This window comes from Stigmatopora nigra, chromosome 15 (genome assembly GCF_051989575.1).
Source record: "Stigmatopora nigra isolate UIUO_SnigA chromosome 15, RoL_Snig_1.1, whole genome shotgun sequence".
Lineage (NCBI taxonomy): Eukaryota > Metazoa > Chordata > Actinopteri > Syngnathiformes > Syngnathidae > Stigmatopora > Stigmatopora nigra.
In genome coordinates, this window is record NC_135522.1 from 11,556,319 (window position 1) to 11,579,940 (window position 23,622).

The following is a 23,622-nucleotide window of genomic DNA, read 5'->3' on the forward strand; positions in this document are numbered from 1 at the left end:
CTGTGATACACAAAATAACATCAATAATGACCTCGTAAAATGTTAATATTATAAGTGAATACAGCACCATGTTCGTAAAAGATTTTACTCACCTAAAAAAACGTTTTACTTGTACACAAAATCTATCCTTTCTTTTTCCCAAGAAGATATCAACTGTACTCTGTCGTACAGATAATCTGTGCATTTCCGTCATTCCTGAAATGAAAGTTCCTTCTTGCCCCCCCATAAAGGACACCAACTATCAGTTCTATTAAGATTTCATTATTTTTCTTCACCTGTGAGCCATGGATACCCATCCATAGTTAGTGGAATGAAAGTGGCGGACAAATCCTTGTAACAGGCTTGCTTGCTTCGGAGCTTTCGTTAGCTTCTCTTGAAAAGTCCGTCAAAATAAAAAATGGCTTTGACAGTATTCATTCATTCATTTTCTGAATCGCTTCACTATCCTCATTGGAGTGTGTGTGTGTGTGTGTGGGGGGGGGGGGGGGGGTGCTGTAGCCTATCCCAGCTGACTCCCGTCCAAAGTTGGGGGACAACACCCTGAATCGGTGGCCATCCAAATCGCAGGGCTCAAGAAAACGGAAAAGCGTTCAGACTCACACTCATCCCTAGAGGCAATATTGGTAGCACGGGCGACGTCCACAGTGGCAAAAAAACCCAAGTCCCGAGGATAATAGCAATTATTTATTATTATTAAAGACTTCTCATCTGAAAATCTTGTAATTTAAAACGATGTAGCCTATATTAACAATAATCATTCTCATCAACGTTTTATCAGCAGGAATCACATAAACCTCCAAAATGATTCCACACTGACCTAATGTCACCAAAAGTTGAATTCTACGAACTGTTAACAACTTACAGTATTGGTGATGCAATACTAGTACATGTGTATGTAATGTTTTTAATAGCATCATTTCTCCAATAATTAATTTTTACCTAATTTTGCGCCAAAAAAATGTGTGCTCACAGAGACTTCACGTTGCCAAAAGTTCATGATCTCAGAAAACAAACAAATTACGCACAGTGGTTGGATTAGGGTTAGTGCCCGCAGTACTAATTATGAAGGCCTTCAGGTAGATTTCTGACAAATAATGGCTGAAATTATATTGGTTGAATGCTTAACTATAAAAACAAAATCTGGAAGCTATGCAGCCAGAGGAAAAGCAATGGAAGGGAATTGACCGATAAATCGGAATTATTTCAAAAGCATTTGTGGACATAATATAGTTAACATCAGTATGATCCAGATATTTTTTTAGGCCAGCAGAAAAAGGCCTTGCAGGCCCCCACTGCTGAAATGTTGTTTTTAAGGATGCATTATTTGATTGCAATAGCAGCAATAAATTAATCCATTGTGCACGACCACAGGTCATAAAGAAAGTTGGTGTCATAGGATAAAATATGATTTTGCACTACTCTTAATGGTCATGGGGCAGCCCAGTGGAGCAAGTGATGAGTGTGTCGGTCTCACAGCTCTGGGGTCCTGGGTTCAAATCCAGGTCACATCCACCTGTGTGGAGGTTGCATGTTCTCCCGGGGCCCCCATACTCCGGATTCCTCCCACATTCCAAAAATGTGCATGGTATGCTGATTGGACACTCTAAAATTGCCCTTAGGTATAAGTGTGAGTGTGCATGATTGTCCGTCTCCTTGTGTCCTGCGATCGGCTGGCCACCGATTCAGGGTGTACCCCGCCTTTGGCCTGGAGTCAGCAGGGATAGGCTCGAGCAACCCCCGTGTTCAGAAAATGAGATGATGTAATTGAGGATATTTTTGCATTTTCTTGATTAATCATCAGTTGCCATTAAGACACTAGACGTCCAATCCATTGGAAGTAGGAGAGTTGTTTATTCGTGCCCATGCTTCTACTTGAAATGGATTGGACATCTACTTGTGATAAACTCATTTAAATACTTTAATTTTAGTTTTAAAAAACACATCATTGGACATCTATCATTATTAATTGCACTGAGTGCAAAAACAGTTTGATTTCATACTCTCCATTCTTGTTGTTATACTTCTCCAGAAAATTAATTTCTTCCTATTTCTGACTTCACAGTTATTATACCAGCTGTTGTTCTTGCGATCATTCAAAATAACTTAGCACCAAGAACTGAAAAGCTTCTAAAGCTGGCCTCTTCTCACCAAATTCCTTCCAGCACTCATTTTTTATTCGCCATATGGCACAAGTTTGCCGTTAGTGGTACATAACATTTTATGGTATTTACACAGCAAACAATGTTTATGCCAAGTGGCTATCAGTGCTTCCAATCCCAGAGCATTGCAACAAAGCAGTAAACAGGATAAACTCTGAACCACAGCCAATAAAAGGGAAAATGGATGGGAAAATACAACATCAGCGCCATGGGGTTTATGAGCAAAAACAATACAATCCATAGCTCTACCAACCATAAATGATCTAGTCATAATAAAAATTGAATGCATATAATCAATGAATAAAACATTTTATTAAAATGTCAATAGAATATGCACTAATTAGACATAAATTTCACTTTATTTTCACGTCCGTCCTTCTCACTTCTCATTTCCTTTTTAATGTACGTGTCACTTGAGATAGTCAAGCTACCATTTATATGCAATGTTTTTTCGATTGGAAGACTCTCTTACAACTTTCGCTTTGCTGCATGTTTTGCAGAAGAGACCTTTCTTACGCAATTTCACCGCTCTCTGGAATGGATTCGTTTTCCTGCTCCTATTCTCAAAAATAGCAGAACAATTGCCAAAACTGAACTCAATTTGTTGTAGCATGCATTTATATTCTTTCAATTCCAAGTGTAGCATAAAAAATAATAGAAATCCACACCAAAATCTAAAACTATGGCCATCCTATAAAAAAGAAAAAACATAACAGTGTCATTTCTACACTATAGTACACACCTTACTATAAAATGGTCAGCTCAAATTTCTGGAAAGAATCTTGAAACAGACTGATAGATTTTATTAGTGGCAAAATTAGACCATTCAGTCAAAATTTTAAAATAAAAAGCCTCACCATTCTTTTCCAATGCGAAAGGCTTTTTGCTTTTAATAATATCTACCTGTTTTTCCCAAAGATTTTTGTACCATAAATAGTAATTTCAATTATTTTTTTCCATTTTCTATTGTTTTGCAGATTTTTCATGTTTTTGATTATTACGCAGGATTTTTCGTGTGTTTTTTGGGTGGGATGGGGTCAAGCATCAATGCTGAAGATGTATGTAACCATCATCACTAAATATATCTTTAACATTAATTCAAATAAGAACTATAACAATTAATTCTAAAGTCAATACCAAAAGATGTTTATGTCAGTCAATTCCTCATTCCCAAAGGATGGATATGTTGGATAATTTTGTCGATTCCAAAGGGGTATGGCCAAAAAAAAAAGGAGCGCTGTGTCGCCCTTCAAAAGACAAGATGATGATAGACGCCCAATTGTGTGACATCAAAGAATTCTTCTGCTGTGAAGTTGATCAGTTGCAGCTGTCCAATCCATTTATATTGGAAGGGTAGCAACAAATTAACATTCGTTCCAGGTAAGACTTTTATCTTTTCCTCATATTGGAGCAAATGCAGGTGTGAATTGTGTAGATTTTGCATTCTATCCTTGATGAGAATTTGACTGCAGATTTGTGATTCGCATACATGACAAACTGTCCATGCTCACCATGTATAAATACATATGTATGTATGTCTTTGGGATGTGGGAGGAAACCGAAAATCTCAAACAGGCACAGGGAGAACACAAACTCTACACACAAAGGTTGGAAAGAAATTAAAATATCCCCAAAAAGTATATATACATAGGACAGCACGGTTGCCTAGTGGTTGGCACCTCTGCCTCACAGTTCTGGGGTTGTGGGTTCGATCTCGCGTGGGTCCTCCCTCTGTGGAGTTTGCATGTTCTCTTCGGGTTCGCATTGGTTTTCTACGGGTACCCTGTTTCCTCCCAAAGCCTAAAAATATACATGGTAGGCTATTTGAACACTAAATTGCCCCTAAATATGAGTATGAAGATAAATGATTGTCCCTCCCCTTGTGTTATGCAATTGGCTGGCCACCAATTCAGGGTGTCCCCCGCCTCTGGCCCGGAGACAGCCGTGGAATGCTCCAGCACCCTCAGGGACTATGTGAAGATAAGTTGTACAGAAAATGAATGAATATATAGAAATCTATATTCATTAACAGTTTTTTTTTCAAGTTGCTCTCACAATCGTGTGTGAATAAACTGAGTTGTTTTTGGCAAACAACATGTGGGAAAAAACTTGGAATGAATAGTATATGGTAATTACAAAGTTAATGGTTTGTTGGAGACTCTTCACCTGAAAAATTTATTGTTGACTTTGCTTCTCTGTGGTAACACTGCAGCAAGATTTGAAATATCAGAACTATCCCAATGGACTAAAGAATGTTTTGAAATTGCATAAGTAGGTCAGAGAGCATGGGAAGAAGCTCAAGGATCCATAATTTTAACTTCACAGCACTATATGTAAGAATGTACTTTATAAATCATCTCATTGGTTTACATATTAGCTCATAGGACAAAAATGTTGCCCAAAAGGCCAATTGACTCTTTGGATGCACGCATTAACATAAGGTTGTCTTTGTTTTTGTGTCACACAAAAAAAGCTTGGAAAAATGACTCACACCACCTACGCATCCCAAACGGACATGAAAATTATCATGTACAATACAACACAGTCAACTGTGAACTATAACACAAAGGAGGAAGAGATGGAATTGGAATTTGGGAAGCGGGAGTTTCCCATAGATTTTGGACCGCACCCTGGATAAAACATAGAAGGGAGGATAAATGGATGATTGAACTTGGATTTACTGCTTGGAGATGAATATCTGCATGAAATTGGGAGTTGCTTGACAGATGTGCACTATCTGCACACCAAAAAATGAACAAAGATGGAATTACTATTTTGACCTAATTTTTAAGAGCCATCTTCACACATCCCTGATAAAACACTGACCAAAAAAAACATCCTTATTCTCTGACTGAGGTTTCTGAAAGAAAATTACTATTATTCATTCATTTTTTAGCTGCTTATCCAAATAAAGGGTGTTCTGGAGCTTATCCCAGCTAACTATACACACCAGGGAGGAAACAACCCGAATTATTCACCACCCAATCGAAGATCACAAGGGGATGAACAAACATTCACACTCACACTCATAACTAGTGTCAATTTACCGTGTTCGGCCAGCTTACCATGCATATTTTGGGGATGGGGTATGAAACGGGAATACCAGGAGAAAACCCACAGAAGCCCTGGAGAACATGAAAATTCCACACAGTGAAGATCCACCTGGGATCGACTCTCCACTCCAGAACTGTTATTTTAACCCTTTCAGTGACACTAACAAAACATGCTTATCTAAGGAGGCTTTATCTCTTGTATTCGATTATACTTATTTTCTGTCATTTAACACGGTAAAAGTCCAAATTATTTATTTATTTTATCCTCACAAAGGTCACGGCATAATATCAAACTGTTTCAACTTCCTTGCAGATTTGTTACATTTTATCAGCTCACTATGTAACTCATAGGCTACTATTGGCGGTGCTAGACATCCAATCCATTTGAAGTGAGACTATTGGCAGTGAATTCACATTTGTTTATCCTCTGTGATCTCTCCCACTTCAAATGGATTTGACATCTACTAATGACAAACTATTTTTAATTCATAGGTGATAGCCACACAATACTTTTGAAGTGCATTCAGTCGTTTTGAAATTTGTCCCTTTGAAATGTGTAAATACTGTAAACAAAGAGATTTGTGTACTCAATTTCATTATGTTTTACTTCCTTTTGGAACACAGAATACTGTTAATTCTTTTATTTACAGTGTTATTTATTCAATTAAATATAATGGCTTTTCATTTGTAGTTGTCGTCATTCAGTGTAGCTTGTTTGCATAAACTCATTGATGATTTTAGCGTTAACAAATCAAAAATATTTTGGGTCATATTTGTTGACTCGAGGTTCTAAATGTACAAATTATTTGAAGTGGGATAGCTGATAGCCCTCCCACTGTAAATGGATTGAACATCGGGTAGTGCTAAACTAAATTCAAAAGTTCTAATACAGTTTATAAGAACCACACGATTGTACGTCTATCATCGTCAATGACACCAAAAGACACGATGACAGAAAACAATAATTTGCTTGAAGAAAACAAATAAGAAGCAAGAAGTTATCGCAATGGTGCCGCAACTGCTTCAGGGTCTGCTTTTGGTTATCTTCGACACTATTGGAGCGTGTTGTGATGCGAGGTTAAAAAGGGCTGGGAAAAGATCTTAAATATATTCTCAGTGGATACACTGCACGCCGTCATGCATATCAATCTGAGAGCAGTGATGAAAACAGGCGTTGGGATAACACATCATTTCAGATTTTAACATACCGTAAATCCGTTAATAATGAACAGGACCATTTTGTCAACAAGTTGACATATAGCGATGATAGTGAATATTATTCAAGCATCATTATTCATTTTCCACAGTTTGTTCACCACTCATGTTTTTTTGACAAGATGATGGGTCAGGAGGCCAAAAAACTGCCGGACCCTTCGAGAAAACACCTTCCCCTCAAGGCCGAAGCACATGTTTCCACTTACACATTTAAACAGTGTAAGCAATTTCAGAGAAAACATTGTTTTGATAATTTCTGCTTCAGCCACACTTTATAATAAAAGGACATTTTGGGAAATTTACCAAACTGAACTTTGATTTCATGAATCCTGATTACATAATTATATTATGTTTAATTTGTTAGGGATTGGATCTGACATGTTTTGTTGTTGTTGTTTTTTTTCCCTGTGTGACCTGTCCTTGTGATTGCCCATTGAGTTCACGTGCCATTTCCCCACCCCAGGTGCATCACCTGCTCGCTGTCTCTCGTGTAACCCAGCTGTTTCTGATTGTCTAGTCACCCCATGTCTGTCTATGTCAGGGGTGACCCTTTCTGGTCTTCAAGATCCCCTATCCAGTCTGTTTTCCATATCTCCCTCCTCTACCACATGGAATCAGTCCAGAAGCTTCATATCAATCCTGATTATTTGATTCGGGTGTGTTGGTGGAGGGAGATATGGACAACAGACCGGGGGAGACAAAGTTGGAAACCTTCACGTGGTGTCTCCTGAGAGGCCGCTCGCCGCGGCCTGCGAATTCCAACTAATACCACTCAGAGCTGCCAACAAGGACCGTGGCACCCTACGTTTTTCATCCAGCCGGAGACATTTGACTGCCCCCACCTCCGACTACCCCCCGGATGAAATAATCCGCGTTCCAGTGGCAGCTCTAGCGCTATCTGAGGGCAATCCTCAGGCGCTTGTAGTGCAAAACAAACAAACAAACAACAGACCGGCCATCGAGTACCGGACTTGGCCACCCCTCGCCTATGTGTATTTGATAGTGTTCTCCCCATGTCTAGTGTTTATGTAGTATATTTCCCAGTTCACGTCCAGTGCTCCTCAGTCTCCTGAAACTCCCACCTAAGTTCAAGGGTAGGCAAACTATTCCACAAAGGGCAACAGTGAGTTCGGGTTTTCTTTCCAACCCATAAAGAGGACACCGTTTCACCAATCTGGTGTCCTACAAGTGCAGTCAGTGGATTGCAGTCAGATGCTTCTTGTTTTTTGCAAAAATCTCATTGATCAAAAAGTCTGTGCTGGATCGGTTGGAACAAAAACTCCACCCACAGCATCCCTCGGGGACTATTTATTCCACCCCTGGTTTCAGTTTGTTTGTTTCAATCCTTGGTTTGTCACTTTACCCAGATATTTATTAGTTGTTTAAGTCTTGATTGTTTTTGCGATCATTTTCTGGCGTGGCCACTTCCTCAAGGGCTGGACTGGATGATAGCCGGACTGGCCAGCTCGGCGCCTCCTCATGGGCCGACCAGACGACCGCCAAGTGTGCGATAAGATTTTAAATATCGGTCTACTAAGACTTTTAAAACATTGGCTGTGACGGTGCTTAAAACAAATGTGGCTACACCTGTTATAGGTGCCATATGATCCTGTTTTAGCATCTTTGGCAGCATGAACATTCATTCAACCCTCCCAGTCAAAAGAGATTGGATGTCTAGAACTGTCCATGGAACTAAAACATCTAAATTTGCTGCCACTACTCTCATCTGAGATTAATTGGACATATTTTGATAACAACAGGGAATTAGTTAATTACAATGGGGGAAGAACCTATCAACCTTAGAGTACAGTGGTACCTCTACTAATGAATGCGTCTACATGCGAAATATTCATCTTATGAAAAGCCTCAATGGGAAAAACATGAAAAAAATGTCCAAGTTACAAAACATGAAACAAAATCAAATATCCCCGAAACATGATTACACCTTGTATTTTTTCCATATTGTCGTGGTAGAGTAGCTTTATTATTGATCATCATCTAAGACCACGGCTGCCTCCTGTTGGCTAGAAGGAAGCTGCATCTCCGTGATGCTGAAACCAAAGTTGGCATGCAGTAGGGGGACACTAGAGCCAGCTTGTTTGAGATAGCGGCCAACGGGTCTGACAGGGGAGCACGGTGCCAGCCCAGACTGAAAGTGACGGGTCTGACATGGGAGCACGGTGCCAGCCCAGACTGAAAGTGGTGCACTTGCGGCAGACACCAAAGGTGACCCGAAGTAGCGGAGCAGCTCCGGTCAGCGGTGAGCTCATGATTCGTGTGCCTTCGAACCTTGTTACTAATAGTTTCTTGAGTTTTTTTGAGTGCATAACATAATTTTAGGTTGTTTACATTTATGTAGTGCTGCTTGGAAAATGCTTTTGTATTTCTTATTCCTTTTGATGGATTCATAAATGTTCTTATTTTTTCTCTCTTTTTGCATATATACATACAATTGTACACACATTTCATACTAAATTTGTATAATTTTAACATTGTGAAGAGTTTTAGGGGTTAATATTAAAGATCACAGAACAAATTATGCTAATTAAATGTATAATGTCTGTAATTATGAAAAATCGAGTAACGAAATCTCTTCTGGAATAAACAGAGTGGAAGTACCATTTTCTATGACCACCTATACAAACAAGAGTGTGCTATAACCTAACCCAGCCATGGGCAAACTACGGCCCGCGGGCCACATCCGGCCCGCGAGGCGTTTTAATTCGGCCCGCCGACGTTGTCCAAATAATGTTTTTTTCCCCCAAAATGGCGCCGTCACGCGAAAGCCAGTGGCAGTAGTTCTGTCCACTATTATTCGTTTTTCGTGTTTTACAGCCCCTCCATCTTTTTTTAAATTACATTTTAATATTTCTTAATACATTCCTTTTTACTTTACATTGTACTTTATACTTTTGACTTTAATGATGAGTATGTTAATACTTTAGTCCTTTTTTTCTGTTTCTGTTTCATATGTACTGTTAACGGATGCAGTTTATTATATGTATCATATCTTGTGCTTAATCGGCCCATCTGTCAAATTTTTAAAGTCAATGTGGCCCTCGGGCTGAAAAGTTTGCCCACCCCTGACCTAACCCTAACCCCAACAGACAAGGGTCTAGATTGGTGACCAGCCAATGGTAGGCCTTTTTCAACTCAATAAAAATTAATAAGAAAACAACTAGAATTCCCCATGTTGGTTCCTGTTAATTTGGGGGCATTGGGAAGTTACCGGGTACCCGGCGGCCGAGTGGTTAGCGCGTCGCCCTCAAAGTTCTGCGGTGTCCGGGTTCAAATCCAGGACGGTTCACCTTTGTTGAGTTTGCATGTTCTCCCCAGACCTCCTTGGGTTTCTTCCGGGTACTCCGGTTCCCTCTCCCATTCTAAAGACATGCATGGTAGGCTGGTTGGACACTCTAAATCGCCCTTGTATGAATGTGAGTGTGAATAGTTGTCTGTCTCCTCGTGCCCTGTGATCAGTTTGCCACCAATTCAGTGTCCCCCGCCTTGTGCCCAAAAATCAGCTGGGATAGCCTCTAGCATCCAACGTGACCCTAGTGAGGATAAAGCGGTTCAGGAAATGAATGAATGAATGGGAGGTTATCTCCTATTAATTTTGGGGAATTTCTAGGTAACTTCCTATTCATTATTGGGACTGTTTTCTCAAATTATAGTGTAATGATATATTCTGCCAAATATTTTTGTTGCATCTTGATTTTGTGATTTTCGTTTCTTTTTTTTCCGAACAATGCTGCCAGGCTCCCCAGTCAAATTGGATTGGATACGTGTTGACATCAATGGCAGCCTTTGAGCTATGGACAATCATTCATTCATTCATCTTCCATGCCGCCCATCCTCAAGAAAACCCACGCTGGCCCGGGAGAACATGCAAACTCCACTCAGGTGGACCAACCTTGATTTGAACTCAGGTCCCCCACTGTGAGACCGAAGTGCTAACCAATCACCCGCCGGGCCCCGCTTTATTGTGTTTCTCAATACAATTTAATTTAAAGAAAATTGAGTTCTACAAAAATCAGTTTTTTTTTCATTCATTAATCTTCCATAACACACATCTTTGAAAGCCTTGCAGAGGTTGCTGGTGCCTAACTTAGCTGACTTTGGGCGAAAGGCAGACTCCCATAGACTGGTCGCCAGTTAGCCATAGGGCACTCACAGAGACAAAGGACCATCACCATGCACTCACAATCATACCACCATCAGCGGGAATCAACCCCACGCTTGCCCGCACCGAAATCAGGCGAATGAACCTTTACACCACGAGACGACTGTCTTTATTTTAATTTAAAATAAAATAAAAAATCATAGCCTACACATAAGAAGGGAATATTCACCGCTTTTTTTCCCTTTTGCTTTTTAAAATTGAAAAGTATGTTTTCAAATAATGTCTTCCTTTTTAAGAAAAAACAATGTTTTAATTTAAAAAGTAAACAATTAAAAATAGTCAGTTACCAGATTCAAAATAACACAAACGGTTGCAGCCTAACATTTAAATTCTCTTATGTCTCAATTATAACCAAAAGATATGACTGAGAATGCTATATAACATCCAAGTTAACTTGAAGTGCGGCAATTTTCTAGTGTGTGTGAGCGTGCAACAGAACCATGCCAGGAATTTTAATCTACTCTCTTTAAGCCAGTTGTTCACCTCCTTCGCAAGCCAACGTGAAACTCTTTCACAGTTAAGCGACACTGCTCGCAAGCACACGCCAGCATTACGTCATAGCGTTGCGTGAGCATGAGTATTACCCAAACCAAGAACTTCTGCATCGTCTTAAGAGTTCCCTAAAATATTATTAAATTATTTCACTACCAATCAGGAATGTATAGATGCCCAATCCCATCGCTTGTAAAAGAGAAATTCATATTCTGAGTTTTTCACTAGGATATGTCCAATCCATTTAAACTGGAAGGGTGGCAGCGAATTAACGAATGCTCATTTGTTGCCAACCCACCCAAAGGATTTGATGTCTAGCGCCAGCAATGTCAGCCAATTATTTAATCATGCACATTCTTTAGTTGTCTATCAATTTAAACTTAGATCAAACTTAAAGACCAAACAATTTTGATTCTACAACAAGGTTTTAAGAGAGAGGACGTTATGATCTTTGACTTTTGACCTAATATCTGTGAAATGTTTTGTATATTTATAATGTTTTTAGCTTTATGCCCCAAAATGTCATAATTCTTTCTGAAAATGTGATTTAAATAGGGTAAAAAGTTATAGAATTTCTTCTCTGATCTTTCTATTTTGACTTATCGCCATCACTGGCAGCCAATGAGTAAAACTGTTCCTTACCAGCTATAGTGATGGTGAGGTTCAGTAGAATGAAAGTGAGTAATCCTATGTTCCCATTCTTTAAAACGTGGTCCATATTTTCAATTTTGAGGGTCTCCACTGCCCTCTTCTACCAAAACCTGTTGCTGCAAAAAGTTCCACAACTTTCAGGCACTAAAAAACATCGCTGTATGGGCCAGTTTAAGGAAAATAAAAACAGCCAGTTGGTGCTTCTCCTGGCTGGACTGTTTGAGAGATTTTGTTGCGGTGACTTGTCTTTCCAAGGCTTCTCATTCAATTTCTCCTTCTCGCCATCACTCCCTCCCTCGGCTCCCTTCCTCTTCCTCTTGCTCCTCCTACTTAAGATGGGCGTCTTGGAGAAGCAAGGTTTCCAAGCTTGGAGGAAGACCCACCGGTAATCCCCGGAATATGTTGTCTACTTTTTTTATATAATGCTCATTTTCCACAGTGAGCTATGCTGATATATTTGTTCATGTAATCTGATGGTATTCAATTTGTCATGTTAAAGTCCCACTATTACAAATTTATACACACTATTTTAAAAATAGAATCTAGGGGGGGATGGGGGACACACCCTGAATTGGTGGCCAGCCAATCGTAGGGCACAAGGAGACAACCATCAATGCTCACACTCATACTTAGGAGCAATTATGTGTCCAATCAGGCTACCATGCTTGTCTTTGGAACGTGGTGGGAAACCAGAGGACCTGGAGAAAACGCACGTAGGCCCGGAAAAGATATGCAAACTCCACACTCGTGGACCAACCTGGATTTGAACCCAGATCCCCCACTATGAGGCTGACGAGCTTGTATCATAGCATACAAAATTGAAAGTGGGTCAAGTTCAAACCAGATTTTGAAGCACCATAAAATACACCCGGGACTGAGAGCCCAAATGAGAACCCAGCACATAAGCATCTTGGGCTCCATTCAAATCGAATGACCTGAATGCTAAATCTATATTTTATATTTGCACGCCACCTCTGCAAGGTGATCAGTGTGGAGTTTGCATGTTCTCCGTGGGCTTCTGTGGGTTTCCTCTCGGTACTCTGGTGCCTCCCACATTCCATAAAACATGCAAAGTGGGCTGAGTGGACACGCTAAATTGCCCCTAGGTATGGGTGTGCATGGTTGTCCATCTCCGTATGCCCTGATTGGGTGGCCACCAATTAAGTCCCCCACCTTTGGCCCAGAGACAGCTGGGATTGGCTCCAAGACCCCCAGGTGACCCTAATGAGGATAAAATATAGATGCAATGAAATGAGATGAGGCTCTACAAGTGAGGTAGGTGAAACTAAAATTAATGTAATGTATTTAACTATAATTTAGCCAAAAAACAAATTCATTGGCTACACGTCATTTGGTCAAAGCAGTCAATGGTAAAATGTTGCGATCAGAATGAGAGAATAGGATATCTAGCAGTTGCTTCACTTCTTTCTATGTGCTCACTTCACTGAGTTCGCCATTTGGACAACTAGAAAAAAAATTGAGGTTTATATTGCCAGTGTTTGCTTTGCTCCCATTTCCTATGCAATACGCATTAAACATTTTCTGATTTATAAAAAACTACAATGCTGGCTGCCACACGAGTGAAGTAATAAAACTAAATAGAAGAGCACTCAGTGTGCGTAGAGGCCATCCACCTTTTATGTCACTCGGTAGAAATCTATCAAATCCAGTAAGGTACCCCCTGTGGTGACACCAAGTCTAGTGTTCTACTGTAGTGTCTTGAGACATAATTATGCATTTTCATTCTAGACTATTTTATATTGGATTGGATTGCATGACTTTATTCATACCGTTTTCAGGAAATTTCGTTGTCACAGTGGAAAGAGGGTGAGGATGCAGAAATAAGGAAAGGCATTTTAGATATAAATAGATAGGTAATAAATAACTTAATAAATAAATACATGAATAAATATATAAATAAGCGTGTTGCTGAAATATATATATATATATATATATATATATATATATATATATATATATATATATATATATATATATATATATATATATATATATATATATATATATATATATATATATATATATATATATATATATATATATATATATATCAAAGCGGCTGCTTGTTGCAATAGCTCCCTAAACCCTCACTCGAATTCTGTGTTTGTACAGGTTTTTTTACGGATTTTTCCTTTATTTTATGTTTTTATTGTCTCTTAAGACTTTAGTTGTTACTTCAATTTATATATTATATTCGATACTTTAATGTTTTGGGACTTTACTTTCAAGACTCTACTCCAAGACTCAAGCTGTGCGAGAGGCAGTCTTTGATCTACTAGTTTAGTCCATCTTTTCAAATTCAAATTTCAAAATTTTGGAGACTATTTTGACCCACCCAGCCATGCCTACGCTGCTTTACACGAAGGATCAACTGTTAGCGCTACGCAACACCGGGATTCCCCTGGACTTGGACCTCCCCGCTGAGTTAAAGAGGAAGAGAAGAGGATGCAGAGCCGGACGAAAATGTCAGGAGAAAAAGCAACGCTTCAGACCCAGCATTCCATCTATTATTATGGGGAACGTAAGATCTCTCCCCAACAAGATGGAAGAGCTAACGGTGCTGACCAAACAACAAGGACAATATCGGAGCGCCTGCATTATCTGCTTCACGGAGACCTGGCTGGATGAGCGAATACCAGACTCTCTCATCTCCTTGGATGGCTTTCAGCTGGTGAGGGCGGACAGGGACGCTGAGGAGAGCGGTAGGAAGAAAGGTGGGGGACTAGCTGTCTTTATTAACAGTAGATGGTGCAGTCCTGGGCATATTACTGTGAAGGAGCAATTTTGCACTCGAGATATCGAGCTAGTAGCTGTTAGCATCAGGCCGTTTTACATCCCCCGGGAGTTCTCGCACGTCATCATAATAACTGTGTATATACCTCCTTCGGCCGATGCAGCAGTGGCTCGTGAGCTGCTCCACACTACTCTGTCCCGGCTACAGACGTCAAACCCCCAGTCTCTCCTTCTTATCTCCGGTGATTTTAACCATGCTCCCTTGACTTCAACTCTCCCCACCTTCACTCAGTATGTGAAGTGCTGCACCAGGGAACAAAAAACTCTGGACCTCCTGTATGCCAACACAAAGGAGGCATACAGCTCAGCCCCCCTTCCCCCACTGGGCCGCTCAGACCACAACCTGGTCCATCTGATCCCCACCTACATCCCTACGGTGAGGAAAATAAAACCTACCACGAGGATCATACAAAGATGGACCGAGGAGACCAGCATGGTACTGAGGGACTGTTTTGAGACAACCGACTGGGAGGTGCTGTGCAAACCACATGGGGAAGACATCGACAGCTTGACCCACTGCATCACAGATTACATTAACTTCTGTGTGGAGAACATCGTACCCTCCAAGAAGGTCCGTTGTTACTCCAACAATAAGCCGTGGGTCACCAGGGATCTAAGGGCCCTCCTGAACAAGAAGAAGAGGGCTTTTAGGTCTGGGGAGAAGGAGAGTCTCAAAACGGTCCAGAAGGAGCTGAAGAGAGAAATAAGGAGGGGAAAGACCAGCTACAGGAGGAAGCTAGAGAAGCAACTCCAAAGAGGCAACACCAAAGAGGTCTGGAGGAGCTTGAAGACCATCTCGGGCCATGGAGGCAACAGTGGGAGAGGCCCGGAGTCCGGAGACGGGGAGTGGGCCAATGAACTGAATCAGTTCTTTAACAGATTCAGCTCTGCCCCTGCTCCCCTGACCCCCCAGACCAGAAGCAACTCTACCCCCTCGTTCTCCTCTTCCTCCCCCTCTTCCTCCCCCTCTTCCACCGGTCTCTGCATCACTGTCGATCAGGTGACAAAACAACTAAAGAAGATCGAGGCAAGGAAGGCTACCGGTCCGGACGGCCTCAGCTCCAGACTACTGAGAGAGTGTGCGGATCAGCTTGGCACAGTGATTCTGCATATTTTCAACCTCAGCCTCAGTCTGCAGAAGGTCCCCACCTTGTGGAAAACTTCCTACGTGGTCCCAGTCCCAAAGACTGCGAACCCCAGGGAGCCAAACCACTTCAGGCCGGTAGCACTAACCTCTCACCTGATCAAGACACTGGAGAGGATCATCCTCAACCACCTGAGCCCCCTGATGAATGCAGAGCTGGACCCTCTGCAGTTCGCCTATTGTCCAGGCATTGGTGTGGAAGATGCTACCACCTACCTGATGCACAGGTCTCTTTCACACCTGGAGAACTCGGGAAGCACGGTGAGAATGATGTTTTTTGACCTCTCCAGTGCATTCAGCACCATTCAGCCGGTCCTTCTGAGAGGGAAACTGGAGGTGGCTGGAGTAAGGAACCACCTAGCTGCATGGATCATCGACTTCCTCACCAACAGACCACAATATGTGAGACTCCAGGACTGTACGTCTGATGTGGTAACTTGCAGCACGGGGGCCCCACAAGGCACAGTGCTTTCCCCACTCCTCTTCTCCCTCTACACGTCAGACTTTAAACATAATACAGACACCTGCCACCTCCAGAAATTCTCCGATGACACCGCCATTGTTGGACGAGTGACTGACGGGAACGACCTGGAGTACAGGGGAGTCATCACAGCCTTTGTCGACTGGTGTAGGCAAAACCACCTGCACATCAACACCAGTAAGACAAAGGAAATGGTCGTTGACTTTCGGAGGACACCTCAACAGACCACTCGGGTGAACATCCAGGGTAAAGACATTGAAATCGTGGAGAACTTGAAGTACCTGGGTGTTCACCCCAACAGCAAACTAGACTGGTCCACAAAAATAGATGCCCTGTACAGAAGGGGCCAGAGCCGCCTCTACCTGTTGAGGAGCCTACGGTCCTTTGGTGTGTGCAGGTCACTGTTGAGGTCCTTCTATGACACTGTGGTGGCATCTACTGTGTTTTATGCAGTGGTCTGTTGGGGAAGTGGGAGCACGGAGAGGGACAGGAACAGGCTGAACAAGCTGATCAGGAGGGCCAGCTCTGTTCTGAGCTGTCCTTTGGACTCTGTGGAGGAAGTGGGAGAACGGAGGATGCTGACCAGGATGAGGTCCATCATGGACAGCACCTCCCACCCCCTGCACGAGTCGGTGGAGTCCCTTCGAAGCTCCTTTAGCAGTAGACTGCGGTACCCTCACTGCAGGAAGGAGCGCTTCCGCAGATCCTTCCTCCCATCAGCCGTCAGGCTCTTTAACTTAAAAAAGGCTGTGGGTTAGGACCTCCTGAATTCGGATACAGTATAGATGTGCTTCTATATATATGTATGTGTATGTATATATATATCTCAGCAACACAGTTACCTATTTATATATTTATTCATGTATTTATTTATTAACTTACTATTAAGTACCTATTTGTGTATAATGCCTTTCCTATTCCTGCATCCTCACCCTCTTCCTATTGCAACAAAGAAATTTCCCGATTACGGGATGAATAAAGTTATCCAATCCAATCCAATCTATGTTTGAGGAACAGTCTAGTCTAGTTTGTTGTTGAGGTGAACACCCAGGTACTTAAAACTCTCCACGATTTCAATGTCTGTACCCTGGATGTTCATCTGAGTGGTCTGTTGAGGATATCTCCAAAAGTCGATGACCATTTCCTTTGTCTTACTGGTGTTGATGTAGAGGTGGTTTTGCCTCCACCAGTCAACAAAGGCTGTGATGACTCCCCTGTACTCCTGTATTATTAACAAATTACTGCATGCTTACTTTAATGTGGAGTAATTAATAAAAATTAATAGGTCAGACAGGGTTTTATCCCATTGGCTGGTAGTGACAGCATTAGACAAGCAGAGTGGTAAGGCACGCAATACTCCCACAATCCGCCAGCTGTAGCAGGTGTCCTTAAATACCGGATGTGTCAATCAGCTGCAGGTTTGCTGATGCTGCCCCATCTCGTTGGCTTAATCAGCTGCTGAAAAGACACGTCATTGGAGGCAACAGACCATGACAGCCACCCTTGCACTTCAAATAAATTGTAAAAAGCTCAAAAGTACACAGTACACGGCATCAGCAGTTTATTTGCTAGCACTGCCAGATATCAGTTATGTAATATTAGTGCTATAGTATTGATACTAACACTAGTATTGGAATCAGTGTGATACTAGTAAAGTCTTGGCTGTAATTCCTTAGATACTTGCTAGTCAGCTCTCAACATGTGCACAATATACCCCATTGTAAGTCTGCAAATCAAAACAAGGCTTCAGTATTCATGTCATCATGCATTTTCTTCACCATAGAGTGGGGAAAATGGTCTATGACTCAGCTCACTGATCAAATGATGTGGTGTGTTCAAAAGACGGGTGATGCCTGGCTGCAATGAAAAGGTTGAAATTCATTCATTTTGCAGACTGCTTCTCCTCATAAGGGTGGTGGAGGTACGGGGGCTACTCCCAGCTAACTTCGGGCACCAGGCAGGGGAAACTCTGAATTTATAGTCATCCAATCAAACCGATCAAACAAAGGCGAACAACCATTCACACTCATACATACCTAGGGGCAAATTAGAGAGTTCAACCAGCCTACCTTGCATGTATTTGTGATTTAGGAGGATTCCTGGAGAAAATCTACGCAATCCCATGGAGAACATGCAAACTCCCTATAGGAAGGTACCGGCCTGGAATCTAACCCTTGATCCCAGAACTATGAGGCCGGCATGCTAACCACTCTCGTCTGGTTCCAAATGTTAAATATTTTACTAAATGGAACCCATTGCTGGCGCCACAGGTCCAATTCACTCAACACGGACTGGACATCTAATAACGCCATCAATGGTCCTTCAAAAATTGTCGATGGCAGACAACGAGATAAGAAAGATTATATTTATATTTGTTGATAAGAAAGTTGCAATAAAATAGTGTTTCTGTCCTTTATTTACAAGTAAATATTCTCCTAGTCTGTGAGGAAAAAACATTTTTGTCAGATTCTCCATGACAGTGAGAAAAATTAGCAGGAATGGGGCAGTGGAGCCAAATGCAACCAAAAACACCAACTGTTACTTGAGACATGGGCCAGCAGCTGACAAAGGAACTGAGTTCATAAGTAGGCGAGCTGTCGGAAGAGCAGGTTCGGTTAAGGTCACATCTAAGGTGAAGTTCGGTCAAAGGAGGCCAGTGACCAGGAACAGATTATTTCAGAGACGAACTGACACTATATGTCAGGAGACTGGTTCTTACATACACGCAGCAGAGAAACTGGCCAATCAAATCAATCAAAAGCCTTTATTGTCATCATACACAGCTGCGTTAACGAAATTGTTGGTGCTACTCCTAGAAGTGCGTTTTCTCAGGAAAATAACATAGATAAGTGATATAAAAATATAAAGTCACATCCTGTTAACGTAAATTCTAGAATATTGCACAATCTAAGATATTGCACATTGTTATTGCACACCCTGAAGTTATTGCACAGAAGGGATTGTGTCTCGTGCTAACACATGTTCAGAGTCCTGATGGACTGATGGATGAAAAAAACTACGTCTATTTGTCCATGCTATGTGAGACCTGTAGCGTCTGCCAGAGGGCAGCAGCTGGAACACGTTACGACCATAGTGGTATGGGTGCCTGACAATGTTCCCAGCTCTGCTGAGGTAGCGAAGGCTGGCAATGTCATCCAGTGAGGGCAGAGAGCAGCCGATGATCTTCAGGGCCATGTTGATCACTCAATGCATAGCCTTTCTGTCTGCTACTGTGTTTACAGCGTAGCACGCTGTAATGCAGTATGCCAGGATGCTCTCCACAGTGGCTCTACAGAAGGTTACCAGAAGCTTAGTGTCCAAGTTGTTCCTCCAGAGTACCCTCAGGAAATGACACATTTTCTGGGCCTTCTTCACCAATACCGTGGTGTTGGTAGACCAGGACTGCTTGTTCCTGACGTGGACCCCCAGGAATTTGAAGGACTGGGCCCTGTCTACGCGTATTCAATTTATAAGGAGTGGGGCCAGATCTGTGCTGCGTTTGCGACAGAAAGTGTGAAACCCACCTGTGATTGATTCTTTGACCTCCGAAATGAGAGGGAAATGTTACAAACAATTTTACTATTATGTCGCCAAAAATAAACACAATTTCCCAATCTGAAAAAGGCTTTACTCTTTATTATCTGTCTTAAATTTAATGGAAGTAGTGTAGAAAATCAGCCATATTTCCTCACCCGTCAATTGCTCTATAGCGAGATAATTGTTATTGTCAGGTGTTACCACCCTAAATCTGTTAGAACATTTGAGATCCATCTATGAATTTCTCCTCAAATACAAATGGCCACATTTTTAGTGATCCGTTTTGGCAACCATATCACATAGTGCAACTGACCTGGCATGTAAACAGAAGGACCGTCAACCTCCCAGAGTGGCCTCCCTTCTTTCAGCCATCCTTATGCGGGAATTCCTAGCAGCTTTTAGCAGATAGTTAACAATGTCTAGTGGGCAGTCTGTGTGGCGGATGAGAAATTCTTTTGCTGTGTACATTAGTCCAACTTGGGCCTAATTTATTTGCCAAGTCCACAACAAATGTATACCAGAGGAGCTATTTATTCGTTCCCCTGCTAGCAGCCTGTCATGTTTCATAAATCAAATGATTGCTAATGTTATACTGTGCAAGTAAAGTTCAACTTAGAGGATGAACATCCTTCATTTAGAAGCACTTTCTTTTTTGGGAAAACAGTTCCACAGTCATAAAGCCTTTCTAATATAAACAATAGAGGAGTAGAGAGATCGCTTTAAATCCATGAGGTTGTCGATATGGTATATATGTTTTTAAGGAATCAGCATTAACCACTGTGTTGATGATAAGTAATTGGCTGCCATAGACACCACTAGACATCCAATTTTCTTGTCTAGTAAATCTATCCAGTCAAAATGATCTGGACAAGTATTGACAACAAGGCCTCCCAGTTTAAATGAAAGAGATGTTGTATCATGATATTGTGAGATAATCTTTATTGTGATCCTATCACATTCATTTATTATTCATCTTCCATACCGTGCATCCATTCTCGAAAGGGTTACTGGGCTTGCTGGATGGAGCCTAGCTCACCTCGGGCAAAAGGCAGACTACGCCCGAGACTGGTTGCCAGTCAGCCGTAGGGAACACTGAGAGACAAACGGCACTTACAATCATACAGCCACCAGCGGGAATCGAGCCCACGCCTGCCCGCAACCAAAGTCAGGCAATTGAACCTATACACCACCCAGAGATTCCCAGCACATCTTAAAATTCTAAAATAATTTTCAGTGCTGTTGATAGTATATGAATTAATTATACACTATGTATAAATAGGGCAGCCCGGTGTTTGAGTGGTTAGGACATCGGCCTCACACTGGTGGAACTGGGTTCAAAGCCAGGTCCGTCCACATGTGTAGAGTTTGAATGATCTCCCTGGCCTAAATTTAGTAATTTTAATACCCATACAACATCAAAACCACTAGTTATTTGTTAATAAATGACAAATTAGAACAAATAAAATGTTTTTCCAATCCAATATCCGGTTTTTGGTTTTTTTACTGAGGGTTGGGACAAATTAATTTGTTTTTAGTTCATTTATATGGGAAACGTTGATTTGAGATACGAGTAAATCGACATAAGAGCTCAGTCCCAGAACGCAGTAAGCTCGTATCTTAAGTATAAGCAATCTTATTGAAAAGTTTAAGATACGTCCACATAGAATCTTGAACTTTAGTTAGGAGTTGTAGGCTTCTCAAATGGCAATTTATAGTCTAAAGATTTGTACATTATGCGATATCTTTTCTTGACCATTTAAATTTCTTTGGGAGTTACATTTATTCATTCATTTCCTGAAGCACTTGTGCTCACTTGGGTTGCAGGGGGTGCCGGAACTGACTGTACTAGATATCCAATCCATCTAAAGTGGGCAGGTTGGCAGCAAACCTAATGAATGTGCATTTGTTGACACTCAACACTCGTCCGATTGAACATCTACCAGTAATAAACAAGTGATAAACTCAAATTAATTTCAATTCAAAATTAATCATTTTCTCATTATAATAAATTATTCTGTGTATCTGTCAGTTCAAGTGCACTGGGGAGTAGGAGGAAACCTTTTGGGATACCTCATAAGATTTTTTATGTATTAATTCTGAAGTTGATGCTCAAATGTATGTGGATTGAATACAAATATATATATATATATATATATATATATATATATATATATATATATATATATATATATATATATATATATATATATATATATATATATATATATATATATATATATATATATATATATATATATATATATATATATATATATATATATATATATATATATATATATATATATATATATATATATATATATATATATATATATAAATATATATATATATATATATATATATATATATATGTATATATATATGTATATGTATATGTATATGTATATATATATATATATATATATATATATATATATATATATATATATATATATATATATATATATATATATATATATATATATATATATATATATATATATATATATTATTTTTTTTTTTTAATTTTTTTTTTCTAACAAAGTCACCAAAAATATTTCACTTACTTTTTCTTAATTTTACTAAGCTCAGCCGTTGCTGCTACCCTTATTGCTTACATCATTCGGTCATTTTGTGCAGTAATTTACCTTCTGAAGATATTTGCTGTACTCTTCTATATATACATTTGTATACAGCAGCTGTAGAAAACAGTTTTTAAAAAACAACACTCGCAGCACTTCAGACGATTTTTTCCTGTGATGTCCAAAAACCACTATAGAGCTTGGTCGCCATAACATCTATTCTCACCAGGTTTGCATTTTCATCCATTATGACTGTCAATATTTTGGGTTGCCAACCACTGGGTTAGCATATCGGCCTCACAATTTTGAGATCAAGGGTTTGATCTAAGGTCCAGACCTTCCTTTTCCGAGTTGAGTCACCCATTATTGATTTGGTTCACTTATTGTTTGTTTTGTGTCAATTCCTGTTGATTTTGGAGCATTTCTGTGTCAATTCTGGTTAATTTAGGGCTGTTTGTGAATCACATTGTACAAGTGGTTAGCGCATCAGCCTCACAGTGCTGGCCTTGGGGGTTTGATCCCAGGTAGCTCCGCACTGTGTCAAGTTTGGTACTCTGAAAAAAAACATGCAAATTAGGATTGTTGAACACTCTAAAGTGAAGTGTAGAATGGTTGTCTTTCTCCTTATGCCTTATGATTGAATGGCCACCAAGTCAGGCTGTCGCCCGCCTGGTGCCCAGCAGTACAGAAAATGAATGAATGAGAGTTGGTGTTGATAAAGCGGAAAAATAAATTTTCTTCAGTTTGTTTCACTCCTTTATGGATTAAACGGATTACATTTTTTATTAACGTCCACAATGGGCGAGTGGTTAGCGCGTCGCACCCATAGTGACGGTCCTAGGTTCAAATCCAAGTTGGTTCACCTGTGTGGAGTTTGCATGTTCCCCTTGGGCCTGCATGGGTTTTCCTCCCACATTCCAAAGACATGCATGGTAGGCAGATTGGACACTCTAAATTGCCCCTATGTATGTGTGCGTGGTTGTTTGTCTCCTTGTGCCCTGCGATTGGCTGGCCACCAATTCAGGGTATCCCCCGCCTCGTGTCCGAAGGCAGCTTGGATATGCTCTAGCACTCCCCGCGACCCTGGTGAGGATGAAGTGGTTCAGAAAATGAGATGAAAGAAAAAATGTCCACAATGTCTACTTGATCATTGAATGCATGTGTTCACAGAAACTGTGCTTTCCCTTCTCACCACAAGACAGCAGCACGACCTAAGGCATTAAGATTTGTCCCGAAAAAACTGAGAAATAGTTTCTTTAAATCTTCACCAAGTGAATTTCAACATAAGGAAGAAATTTCACTCGCCTGACTCCG

The 23,622-nt window shown here is 40.8% G+C and overlaps 1 protein-coding gene and 1 long non-coding RNA gene across 2 annotated transcripts in view; one reads left to right on the forward strand and one right to left on the reverse strand.

Annotated features, from left to right (window-relative positions):
• Window positions 1-11,987, reverse strand: part of col5a3a (collagen, type V, alpha 3a) — a 73,052-nt gene extending 61,065 nt beyond the window's left edge. The window contains exon 1 of the mRNA XM_077735155.1: window positions 11,742-11,987. Within this exon, the coding sequence (XP_077591281.1) occupies window positions 11,742-11,817 (76 nt within the window). The 5' untranslated portion in view covers window positions 11,818-11,987. The remainder of the gene's footprint in view (window positions 1-11,741) is intronic.
• LOC144209012 (uncharacterized) lies at window positions 8,523-19,494 on the forward strand. The gene is made up of 3 exons (XR_013328958.1): window positions 8,523-8,687; window positions 12,086-12,135; window positions 19,432-19,494. It is a non-coding gene; the product is annotated as an uncharacterized LOC144209012 (long non-coding RNA).
• The last annotated feature ends 4,128 nt before the right edge of the window (window positions 19,495-23,622 follow it).